Source organism: Osmerus mordax, chromosome 7 (assembly GCF_038355195.1).
Source record: "Osmerus mordax isolate fOsmMor3 chromosome 7, fOsmMor3.pri, whole genome shotgun sequence".
Lineage (NCBI taxonomy): Eukaryota > Metazoa > Chordata > Actinopteri > Osmeriformes > Osmeridae > Osmerus > Osmerus mordax.
In genome coordinates, this window is record NC_090056.1 from 17,334,811 (window position 1) to 17,347,310 (window position 12,500).

Here is a 12,500-nt window from a genome sequence, read left to right on the forward strand (position 1 = left end):
AGCTCCCAGGGTTTTCCAGCATCAGAAAAGCCAACATGTGTTATTCGGAATGTGTGTGTGTTTGTCGGAGAGAGAGCGTGTGTGTGTTTGTGTGTGCATTCTCTGGCATATGTACAGTATGTGTACATATGTGTGTGTCTGTGCCTGTGTGTGTTTCTGTTTGCATGTGTACTTTCTGTTTTTTGGGTCCTTGTGTGTTGATATGTGAATGTACGTGTGTGTGTGTGTGTGTGTGTGTATGTGTGTGTATGTGTGTGCATGTGTCCATGAGTGTATGCATGGGTGTGATTGTGTGTCTGAGTGTGTATGCACTGAGTGTGTGTGTGTGTGTGTGGGGGGGGGGTCTCAGACATCCCATTCCTCCTAATTCCTTCCTTTCAGGAACAGATTTGTTCTAATCCCCTACCGGAGAACTCTGCTGGATGTGGGGTTAAAGCTCACCGCTGAACAGCTCAACGTGATTGACCAGGTTAGCGGCTGTCAGCGCTGGAGGAGACATGCTCTCATAGGCTAATTGTCTGACGTGGCACCCTTATACACACAACTACTACTACACACACACACACACACACATTTACACAAACAAATGAATATACACACACACACACACACACAAACAGACACACACATACTTACCTCTTAAAGGAGCCCATTATAAGCAGCTTATTCATCACTGCCCCTTCTGCCTCCCCAAAGAACTTTCCTGTCTGAGAGAGAGAGAGAGAGAGAGAGAGAGAGAGAGAGAGCGAGAGTGAAAGGGTGAAGGAGTGAGGCAGAAAGACAGAGAGAGAGAGAGAGAGAGAGAGAGAGTGAAAGGGTGAAGGAGTGAGGCAGAAAGACAGAGAGAGAGAGAGAGAGAGCGAGAGAGAGAGAGAGAGAGAGAGAGAGAGAGAGAGAGAGAGAGAGAGAGAGGAGAGGAGAGAGCGAGAGACTGATGGTGAACTAGCGAAGTAGTGAGGCAGAAAGAGAGAGGCATAAACAGGCTAACTGAAGAAAGCGTCCAGTGACAAGATGCTCAGTGACAGCTCAATAGAGGGCACATGATAGGAGGAGCTCTCTGTTTCCCTTTCTCTCGCCACTTTCTGGATTCCTGTCTCTCCCTCTGCCTCTTTGTCTCCGCTCCTCTCTCTCCCTGTCTCCCCTCTCTGACTCCTTGGCTCCCCTTTCTGACTCCTTATCTTCCTATGTCTCTACTGTCTCCCCTCTCTGTCTCCCTGTCTCTCCCTCTACCTCTTTGTCTCTGTCACTCTATCTTCCCGTCTCTCTTCTCTGTCTCCCTCTTCTCTTTCCCGCTGTCCCTGTCCTTTCTCCCTTTCTCTGTCGGTCTCAATGTCTCTTCTCTGTCTCTGTCTCTCTCTGTTTGTCTCTCCAGATTGAGAACCCCAGGAGAGCAGCAGCGTCCAGCAGGACTGGGTGACTGCGTGCTCTTCATCCACTGTGAGCAGATCAGGATGTACAGGAGAGCAGAAGATTCTAGACAGGAAAGACTAACTCATGACCCAGCGTTTCACCAGGCAGCTGTGTGTGCGTGGGTGGGTGTGTGTGTGTGTCCTTGCGCGCAGGTGCGTGCGCGTGTGTGTGTGTTTCTCACCATGGTGTAATCCTCAGCCACCAGGATGAAGCCATTGTTGTCAATGAGGTAACAGTTGATGTTCTGAGGAATGAGAGGATAGGTTTCAGAGGTCAAGATAAAGAGAGCAAGTGAAACAGAAGAAAGGAATTGAAGAGAGAGAGAGAAGCAGATGTTAGGAAATACTGAGAGAGGGAGAGAAAGAGAGACCGAGAAAGTGAGAGAGAGAAAGAGAGAGAGAGTGAAGCAGATGTTAGGAAATACTGAGAGAGGCAGATGGACAGGAGATGTTAACCTCACCTCGTTGTCACAGCTGATTGAGCACTTCCCATCCAGTGCTGCACACTGAAACATGGGAGAATAGTCATGTGTGAACATGTATGTGTATGTCCAAATGTGTGTGTGTCTGTGCGAACACGCGTGCGTGTGCATACGTGAACATGTGTTGTTTGTGTGTGAATATTTGTGTGCGTATGTGTGTGTGTGTGTCTGTCTGTGTGAGCGTGTGTGTGTGCATAAGTGCGTGTGTGTGTGTGTACCTGTCTACTGGCTGTCCAAAACTTCTTTTGGAAGAATTCCAGTTTCATCTGGATCCCCACAGCTGGAAAAAGAGAGAGATAAAACATGAGACGTGTGTGTGTGTGTGGCGGTGGTGGGGTGTTAGTCGGATCACGTGTGTGTGGGTGTGCTCTATGATGTTGTGTGACACCAGTGTCACAATCGCATCCATCCTCTTCATCTGATGAAAATTACATACATACACACATACAAACACACACACACACACTCTCTGACCGGCATCAACACACAAAAAATACCTTCACAATCCAAAAATACCAACCAGACAAAAACCTAAACAGACATTCCAGACAAGAGGAGTAAAAACAAACATCCTAGTCAACAAGCGGCCATTTTGTTTTGTTTTTCCTGACGGTCACCTTGTAAAAGGATAGCTGGAGGCTGATATGTCCATGTGACCTATCATCCGACAGGCGAGAGGTCTGTGTACTTGTGGGTGTTAGTACACGAAATGAAATCCATCCTGCTGTTCCTCCTCCTACCTCTACTCCTCCTTCTCCCCCTCCACAACTCCTCTTAATCCTCCTCCTCCTTTCCCTCTGATACTCCTCCCTCTATTCCCCTCCTCTCCCTCTGCTCCCCCTCCTCCTCCCCTCCTCTCCCTCTGCTCCCCCTCCTCCTCCTCTCCTCTCCCTCTGCTGCCCCTCCTCCCCTCCTCTCCCTCTGCTCCCCCTCCTCCTCACCTCCTCTCCCTCTGTTCCTTCTCCTCCCTTTCCACTCCTCCTCCTCCTAAACGCACCATCTCTCTCTTGGTCTTGTTCTGAGGATCACCGCGGGATATAGAGGCCCCCTCACATCCATCAGGCTCAGCACAGCGGGCAACACACACACACACACACACAGATCTGGACAGGATTCTCAGCCAAACGGGGAGTGGGGGGGTTTGGCATGGAATGCGTAGGCAGTTTTAGAGTGGGCCAGGAAAGGATCACCCAATTTGACACACACCCTCATCCCCCTCTCTCTTGCTCCTCTCTCATCCCCCTCTCCAGAGACCTGGGACCGAGAGAGGTAGAGACAGAGAGAGAGAGAGACGGAGATAGGGACAGGGGCAGATAGGGACAGAGAAAGGGGGACAGAGATAGGGACAGGGGCAGATAGACAGAGAGAGAGAGAGAGAGAGAGAGAGAGAGAGAGAGAGAGAGAGAGAGAGAGAGAGAGAGAGAGAGAGAGAAGGGGGGGGGGGCAGATAGAGAGCTTCCCTAGTATGTGTGTGTTTGTGTGTGTCTAAATAGCAGGGTGTGTATGTGTGTGTGTGTCTCTCAGCAGGCCTGTTTTAGCCACAGCACAGGGGAACAGGTGCAGATTAGCTGGTCATATCCAGAGCCAGTTCCTTTCAACAGTCACCATCAGAGACAGCTTTCCTCGGTGTCGCAAGCTATCAGATTCTGACACGACGCAAACACACCTGCAGCCAGACACACACACACCTGCATCCAGACACACACACACCTACAGCCAGACACACACACACCTGCAGCCAGACACACACACACGAGAAGTCACAAGCTACAGATGCAGAGGTCTGCTGGTCAACAGCCGTAGCAGAGTTCTGAACTAAAATGTACGATTTGATCGAAATAATGCAATATACTTACTCTAAATTGTGCACAACAGTGTGTAACTGTTTCAAACAGAGTCAAATTTTATGAACCATGTGTGTGGCATACGGTGACAGAATTGGGTTTTTATAAATGATTGTATAGTTTTGAACGATGTGTTTCATTTTGCAAATGATTGAAGGTGTTCTGCTACTTGTGTGTCTGGTTGTGTGAATCGTGTGTTGTGTTTTGGACAAAGTGAGCCCTGCTTTCAAAATTGTGCTTAAGCAATCGGAAAAAACTGTAATAAAGATGTGTGTGTGTTTACACACAGTAAGTACAGTTGTTGTGTTTTCTGTATTGACGTGTGTGAACAAGTGTGGTTCATGTGTGTATGGATTACTAACTAATGAACAAGCAAAACAGCTTTAGCACACATAAACACGCCTGTGCACACGCACACACACACACAGACACAGTTCTGTCAGGGAGAAGTACAAGGGTAGTTTACGCGTGTATCGTGAACTGCAAACTGACAGGGAAAATAGCTTCAGGACACACACACACGCGCACACACACAGTTGTCAGGGAGATGCAGGATTTTGCGGGCGCCGGGGAGGGTTAGCCTCTCAGCGTAGCTCCCTGGCTAGGCTGGCGTAGGAGAGGTGGCACCAGGCCAGAGCCCTGGAGACAGCCAGGACAGAGCCCTGGAGACAGCCAGGACAGAGCCCTGGAGACAGCCAGGACAGAGCCCTGGAGACAGCCAGGACAGAGCCCTGGAGACAGCCAGGACAGAGCCCTGGAGACAGCCAGGACAGAGCCCTGGAGACAGCCATCTCTGGCCCTGGAGACAGCCAGGACAGAGCCCTGGAGACAGCCATCTCTGGCCCTGGAGACAGCCAGGACAGAGCCCTGGAGACAGCCAGGACAGAGCCCTGGAGACAGCCATCTCTGGCCCTGGAGACAGCCAGGACAGAACGAGCTGCTCTGGAGACGCTACTGAGAGATGACATTCTGGCTGCACTCATTAAAACCCACAAAAAAAACAGACAGTTAATCCACAATCTACACTCTCCAAAAGACTGAAGAGAAATCTCAATTTTAAAAGTATAAAATCTCTTACTGTCCTGAATAAAATAAATAAATAAATATATGCAGGATATGTATATACAGTATATCTTACATGTATTTAAGCTATGTTCATTCACACTCATAAAGGCATATCTGTGCTGACCTGGAAACTAACGTTCCAGCATTGGTCAGTTTCATCGTTAGTTTGATCTGTTTGATGCTAGCTTGATGTTCTGAGCATGACCAGCGAGGTGTGTGTGACAGTGACCAGTGGGGATCTCTCTGTGCGCTCCACGCCCGTCAGCAGGCTGGAGAAGCAACACAAGCACAACCTTCTGTCTGCTGAGGTCAACAATATGTGCTGTGTGTGCGGCTGTGTGTGCAGGTGCGCACATCCACAGAACGTTTGCCTGCATGCATCAACATTGGTGTGTGTGTGTGTGTGTCCGCCTCGCAGATTGTCTGCGTCCGTCTGTGTGTGTGTCTGTCTGGCTGCTGTCCTGCAGCATCTGCTGAAACAAATCAACTAATTAAAAGCTTGTTATATAAAACGCTGATATTATTACGAGGCAAGGGCACGATTGGGAACTCTTAATCATGGTTATTGTTCAAAACGAATCCATCGTTAAGCTTCCTCGATCTCTCTGTCCACCCTATCCATCTCTCTCTTTCTCTTTATCTCTCTCTTTATCTCTCTTTATCTCTCTCTTTATCTCCCTTTTTATCTTTATCTCTCTCTTTATCCGGTATCTGTCTTTCTGTCTCGCTTCCGTTTCAGCCTACACTCATTGAATCTGGAATCTATCACTTAACATGTATATTCAACACACACGTACCACAACAGCTTAATATCCTGCTATGTGTGTATGTGTCAGAGAGGTAATGAGAGACAAAAAATAGAGAAATATAGAAGAAAAGAGAGTATGGAGATAGAAATGAAAGATAGAAAAAGAGTAGGGAGGTAGACAAGAAAGAGAGAGAGAGAGAGAGGGATAGAAAGCTCTTTGAGATGCTGCATTACTGTCCATTAGTATTTTCAGTTCCGAATTTACCAGAGTAACATACTTTGTAAGGCATTGTAGAGCTGTGTGTGTGTGTGTGTGTGTGTGTGTGTGGTGATTTAGGAAGCACAGCTGTCTACTGTGAGATGACACACTGTCACACTCACCACACTACACGCTTGACTAGAGAGGGAGAAACGGAGAGAGAGAAAGAAGGAAGGAAGAGAGAGAGAAACAAAGAGAGAGAGATGTAAATAGCAGCCAGTGCAAGTCTGATGTAAGTTTAGATACAGAGAAGAGTGAGAGCGAAAGAGAAGAGGGAGAGAGAGAGAGAGAGGGAGACAGAGAGAGAGGGAGAGGGGGAAGGGGATAGGGGTGAGGGAGACCACAGCCTAGGGAGACCAAGTGAAGTGAGTAGGACAGAGAGAGAGGGGGAAGGAGAAGCAGAGAGTGAGAGAGGGGGTGAGGGAGGGAGGGCGGGCGGGAGGGTGAGAGATAGAGAGGGAAGGTGGCTGAATGAGAGGGAGAAATAGAGAGATCAAAAGAGTGAGAGAGTGAGTGAGAGACAGAAAGAGAGAGAGAGAGAGAGAGAGAGAGAGAGAGAGAGAGAGAGAGAGAGAGAGAGAGAGAGAGAGAGAGAGAGAGAGAGAGAGAGAGAGAGAGAGAGAGGGAGGGAGGGAGGGAGGGCAGACAGTCCAGTTCAGTTATTCCTAAGCTGGCTGGCTGCTAGTAGTGTGACTGCTCACTCCGATCTCTCTCTCGATCTCTCTCCATCCGTCTCTCGGTGGTCTCTGCTCTCTAATGGGGTTTCCCACCCGTGGAGGCAGGGCTCAGGGGTCCTGAAGCCAGTGGGGGGGGTCCGTCGCTAATCCTCCACTCCTCCGCCCCCCCCCAGACCGACCCACGCGGGCTCTCTGTGGAACGGGGGAGGCTAGCCCACTGCCGTACTCCGTCTGATGGATCACTGACACAGACGCAGCGCTAACGCACCGCTAGCCGCACGCTAACCCACTGCTAGCCGGACTGCTAACCGGACCGTTGGGTGCCAACTTGGCCCGGACTCTGCTCCCAGCTCACCCCCTGGGAAGACCCGGAATGGCAGCTAAGACAGGTAAGAGTTGCAGGAGACAGCGGACCTGTCAGACTCCTCCTGTGTTACTCTCCGCTTGTCGTTAAGCATTGGAGATTTAGAGACGCACACTAGGAGGATTATCAGGGATGCAATGCTGTTCGACAGTGCTGGAATGTGTGCATTGATATTGTCTACAGTGTTGTTAGAACAATTATGTTGTTGGTCCATGAGTGCTGTACATGCCAGAAATAGTACACGCACACACACACACACACACACACACGCCACACACTAGACTCACACTGTACACACACACACATTTATCACACATCTTATCTCCCTGACTAAAGATGCTGCTTTCTCTGACCTCATTCTCCACCTGCCTTCCACAATAACACTCAATCCAGCTGATGCGTGCGTGTGTGTGTGCGAGTGTAAGTGCGTGCCTCCACGCGAGTATGCAAGAGCGTGAGCGTTTGTGTGTCTGTGTGCGTGTGAGCACGTGTGCATGCAAGTGTACAGTATGTGTGTGTCTCCGTGTGTGTGATGGGGGAGGGGATTTCTCACGTTAAACTAGCCAGCTATCACATGGAACCTTTCCCCAGTTGACCTCCGGCTGACTCCACGGCAGAGAAGAAGAACAGGCCACCTCAGAGCAACACAACACACTCAACACAACACACTCAACACAACACACACGACGACATCACACACACAACGACATCACACACACAACGACATCACACACACATCAAACACCTTCTGGAGTTTATCTAACAGAGAAAGGACAGAGAGAGAGGGATAGAGACAGAGAGAGGGATAGAGGTAAAAGAGACGGAAAAGGCAAGAGGTGTGTGTGTGTGTGTGTGGCTGAGGGATCGGATGTAAATCGGATTTGGGAAATGGAGACATCTTGCATCTGTTTAGAGAAAGGCCCATGATCTCTGATTGCATGTCAGTGTGTGTGTGTAAAATATTTTTCTCTCTCCTTCCTTCCTTCCTTCCTTCCTTCCTTCCTTCCTTCCTCCCCTCTCTCTCTCTCTCTCTCTCTCTCTCTCTCTCTCTCTCTCTCTCTCTCTGTCTCTTTCTCTACTTCCACAGCAGTAGAGTTGTTCCTCCTCCTCTCCATCTTCATCCCTCCATCCCTCTCCTGTCCTAAGGAGTGCATGTGCGACAACCGCTCCAAGGTGGTTGACTGTCGGGGGCGGGGCTTATACGACATCCCGCGGCGCCTGCACCCGGACACTCTGGAACTCTATCTCCAGGACAACCGTATCCGGGGCCTGGGTTCCATGGCGTTGAGGGAAACTCCCCTCCTTCGTGTTCTGGACCTATCCAACAACTCCATCACGACCGTGTCGGCTTCGGCACTGCTGGGGCTGAGGGCTTTGCAGCGCTTCAGTCTGGCCAATAACACGCTGAAGGAGCTTGACAGGCGGCTGCTGGGACCTATCCGGTCGCTCACTCACCTCGACCTCTCCTACAACAGGTGTTACAGCGCTCTCCGCCAATTGGGTTTGTGTGAGGGTGTGGTATGGCGGCACTGAAGGAGCCATGTGGACACGCATGCAGTACTTACAGAGTTCAGACAGAAGATGAATTATTTTGCCAAAAGCACTGAAGTATGTAAGCAAGTATGCAAATGTTGAGTCAAATGCTCTCTCTCTCTATCTCTCCCTTTCTCCCACTCCCTCCAGTTTGGGAGGGTTGCCGGGGGCGATGGGGGAGAGCCTGAGGAATGTGTCATGGCTGGGCCTGGCCCACAACCGGCTGCAGCGCATGGACCGCTCCCTGCTGGAAGGGCTGGGTCGCCTGGACGGGCTGAGCCTGCGGGGGAACCCCTGGAGGTGTGACTGCCACCTGATAGGGCTCAAGCTGTGGCTGGAGACCTTCCTGTTCAGAGGTAGGACCTGGGGCCGGTCGCAGGACGTACTGGGGGCTTAGACCAGAGGTAGGAGAAACTGGGCTCCATTTTGGGGAGGAAGCGAAGAGGAAGATGACGGCGCATGCTAGTGCTACCTTAGTAGGGGAATGCAAAACGAGTTCTTTTGAAACGGTAGTTCTTCTTGAAAACTCTTTTAAGTGACAATCGGGTTTGTGGATGTGCACACATCTACATGTATAGTCCTCGCTACACCCTTGGGTCTAATGGTGGAGACAGGAGGTTTCACAGTCATCCTCCATGTTGGATCAAACGGTCCATTAGCCTATCAAGCTACATTACATTATTAATAAGGTTACACAGTGATTCTAAATGCCAAGCTGGGTTTACATAACCAGGTCACAGGGCTCCATTCTAAGTCCAAAAGACCAGCTTACACAACAAGGGTATGACCTGTTCACTGTATGTGTGTGTGTGTGCGTGTACACACACACACACACACACACCTTGTATGGTGCGCCAAAACCCCTGTTTTCCAGATACGTGATGCGAAAATATAATATCCCATGAGAGCTACAGCTATTTAATCTGCTTAGAGCGATGTCACATTTTGTTCACGCGCGGTCTCTGCATGTATGTGTTTGTGCGCCTCCACGCAATCTCGTCTAGCCTTTGAGCAAGTGTGCACGTGTTTCATTATTTTATTTTTTATAAGGTGAGTCCAGTGAGAGCCATGTAACAGCTGTTTTCTGTGGCGTCCACAATCTGAAGCCCGGTGCCTCTCCCACGCCACGCCTCACTCGCCACCCCCCCAACCCTCCACCTCTCCACCCCAGGCTGAAACACGCCGGAATAGATTGATCGCTTTTATCATCTTTTTTTTCACAGCAGTTGAACTGCTTAACCTCGCTTCACAGGTGAAATACGGCACCATAAAATGGCTAGTTTCCTGGTGGCTTGGCAGGCAAGAGGGGACAGTCAAGGAACTACTGTCCTAACTACTGTCTCTGCTAACATGTCACTTGTTTCTGGGTCATCTTTGGCGAAGCAGGAAGCCATCTTGGGGAGGGCAGTTTGGCAGTGTAGCGTGACAGTGTGTGTGGGCCGGGGGGGGGGGAGGACTCAGTGAGTGAACAGACCAACAAATAAAGAAAAACAGCAGAGAGAATCTCGAGAGAGGGAAGCTTGTCCTGTAGTCAGAGATACTGCAGAAAGTGCTTAGGCTAGGAGACTGGATCAGGCCAGAATGGATGGCGAGGACGATTTTATCGACAATTGTTGTCACTACGCTGTCGACGAGATATATGTTTTTCCAAGTCTGATAAGGCTTTTTACACTAAACGATAAGCAGCTTGTGCTTTAAATACTGGACAGCTTCTCTGTCTCTGTGTACAGATGATACTGAGAGACCAAGCAGAAGCCCTTTAGCTAGACTGATAGAAGTAAGACCCTGAATGCTGGAAAAACAACAACAGGTTTCACAAACTGAAACGATAACTTGATCTCCCTATCTGTTCCCCCCCCCCCCCCCCCTCTCTCTCTCTCTCTGTCGCATGGTCTCTCTCCCTCTCCTTTCCGACCCATCTCTCCCAGGCGGCTTGGTGGATGAGGTCCTGTGCTCCCAGCCGGACGAGATGAAGAACAAAGAGCTGCACGCCGTTCCCTACCAGCTCTTCCACACCTGCATGACCACCAGCTACAACTACCTGTTCGCCAACATCCACCATCTGGAGGCCGAGCGCTCCCTGCGGGGCCACGCCCACCTCAGCCCGGGCATGCACAGCCCCCTGGGAGGAGCCGAGGGCCACGGCGGCGGGGGCGGCCTGCCGGAGTGCGAGCCCAAGCAGCGTCCGCGCCCGGTGAACCTGCGCTACGCCATCGCCACCGTGGTGATCACGGGCGTGGTGTGCGGCATCGTGTTCCTGATGATGGTGGCCGCCGCCGTGTACGGCTGTGCCTACGCCGCCATCATGGCCAAGTACCAGCGGGAGCTGAAGAAGAACAAGGAGGCGGAGGCGGAGGCTCAGGCCGGGCAGGGGACCAAGGCTGCCACCACGGACGACAAGGAGCCGCTGGAGAACGCCATCGCCTAGGAGACGGGAGGACGCCAGCCGGGTTGTTGACCCCCCCTGAACTTGGAAACCTGGACCCCCCCAGTTGGTCCCGATATTATCATTATCACCGGACAACACTGTGTGTGTATGTGTGTGTGTGGTGTGTGTGTGTGTGTGTGTGTGTGTGTGTGTGTGTGTGTGTGTGTGTGTGTGTGAGAAAGAGTGTGTGAGCTCTGTCAAGTTTTTTGTGAGCCTGACCTTCACCAGTCAACCTAGGAGCTGCTAGAGAAGAGGGGTAAATATTACTGTGTGTGTGTGTGTGTGTGAGTGGTGTGTGTGTGAGTAGGGGGGCAGCGTCCAAACTGTGTCTATGCACTATGAAAACTGTAGAGTAATAAATAGCAGTATCTGTGTGAAGGGCAGGCCAAAGATTCTAAACATATCAATTCCAATTTTATCTCAGCTTATCTTATATCAGATAGAAATGCATATTATATAGATAACTGTTTTTCTGTAGCCACAGTAGTTGTATTATGTAAATGTATGAATTGATTTGGGTTTCGGCAGATTTAGTTTCTAAATGGTTGTTGATACATTAAGTAGGCCTGTGTCATGTTCTGGTCTCATTTAGAAGTGATTAGAAGGAATTTTAGTAGGTGGAGGAAGTGGATGATTATACTGTACTACTATGTGTGTGTGTGTGTGTGTGTGCGTGTGTGTGTGTATGCATGTGTGTATGTGTGTGTGTATGCATGTGTGCGTGTCTGTGCGCGTGTATGAGTGTGATGATAACAAATTATCACTGAACGAATTTTTGAAAGAGTGATTCTAAAAGCAATAATAATGAAACAAACTAAAAGAAAATTGTTACAAAAAGATGTTTTGTGTCTGTTCATTGGCTAAGTGACACCAAGCTTTGCAAAGGACAGACAGGAAGGCCATAGAAGCAGGCCACGCACACACAACTCTGTGTCCTCGTTCTAACATGTCTACACTGCACACACACCAGAGACCTCTGTGTCCAACTGTCTTGTAGAATGTATTAATCCTTTTTACATAACGAGATAGAAAAAGCTCTGTATGGATCATGGATTAGACCCGACATGGAAGGGGGCTGTAGCTATGTGTGTGTGTGTGTGTGTGTGTGTGTCATCGCTACACAGTGAACTTTTAAATATCCCTGTTGACCTTTAATTTCAACATGAACCGTAAAAAAAAGCAAAAATCCGTTCCACATATCACAGATCATGCTTTTCAACTTCAATGTCTGGATCATGCGTGTGGCTATGTGTGTGTTTGTATGTGCGTATTGGAACTTTCTTTGACCCTTTCCACTAGTCTGTAGGGAGGTGTGTGTGTTTCTGTGGGGGGGGGGTTGGTTGATGTGTGTGTGTGTTTCTGTGGGGGGGGGGGGTTGGTTGATGTGTGTGTGTGTTTCTGTGGGGGGGAGGTTGGTTGATGTGTGTGTGTGTTTCTGTGGGGGGGGAGGTTGGTTGATGTGTGTGTGTGTTTCTGTGGGGGGGGGGGTTGCTTGATGTGTATGTGTGTGTGTGTTAGGCGGCAAAGAATCCCACACACATTTTCACCTAAGCGGCTGCTATGACATCAGTGAGACCCCATGTGAACTGACACCCCAGGAGTGAAGTCAAAGTCACCTCTAACCCCTTACACACCCCTCAGCGAGTGTGCGAGGGACGCTCACACACTGCTCACGTGCGCCTGCGTGTGTA

General features: G+C 49.9%; 2 protein-coding genes across 2 annotated transcripts in view; one reads left to right on the plus strand and one right to left on the minus strand.

Moving 5' to 3' along the window:
• Nucleotides 1-12,500, minus strand: part of cacna2d3a (calcium channel, voltage-dependent, alpha 2/delta subunit 3a) — an 87,030-nt gene that overhangs the window by 10,460 nt on the left and 64,070 nt on the right. The window contains 4 exon segments of the mRNA XM_067239132.1: nt 637-707; nt 1,592-1,654; nt 1,871-1,915; nt 2,110-2,171. Coding sequence (XP_067095233.1) covers nt 637-707; nt 1,592-1,654; nt 1,871-1,915; nt 2,110-2,171 — 241 coding nt within the window.
• LOC136946406 (leucine-rich repeat and transmembrane domain-containing protein 1) lies at nt 6,505-10,945 on the plus strand. The gene is made up of 4 exons (XM_067240723.1): nt 6,505-6,873; nt 7,936-8,323; nt 8,532-8,737; nt 10,310-10,945. Exons 1-4 carry the CDS (start codon nt 6,858-6,860, stop codon nt 10,807-10,809), a joined length of 1,110 nt encoding a protein of 369 aa, XP_067096824.1. The 5' UTR covers nt 6,505-6,857; the 3' UTR covers nt 10,810-10,945.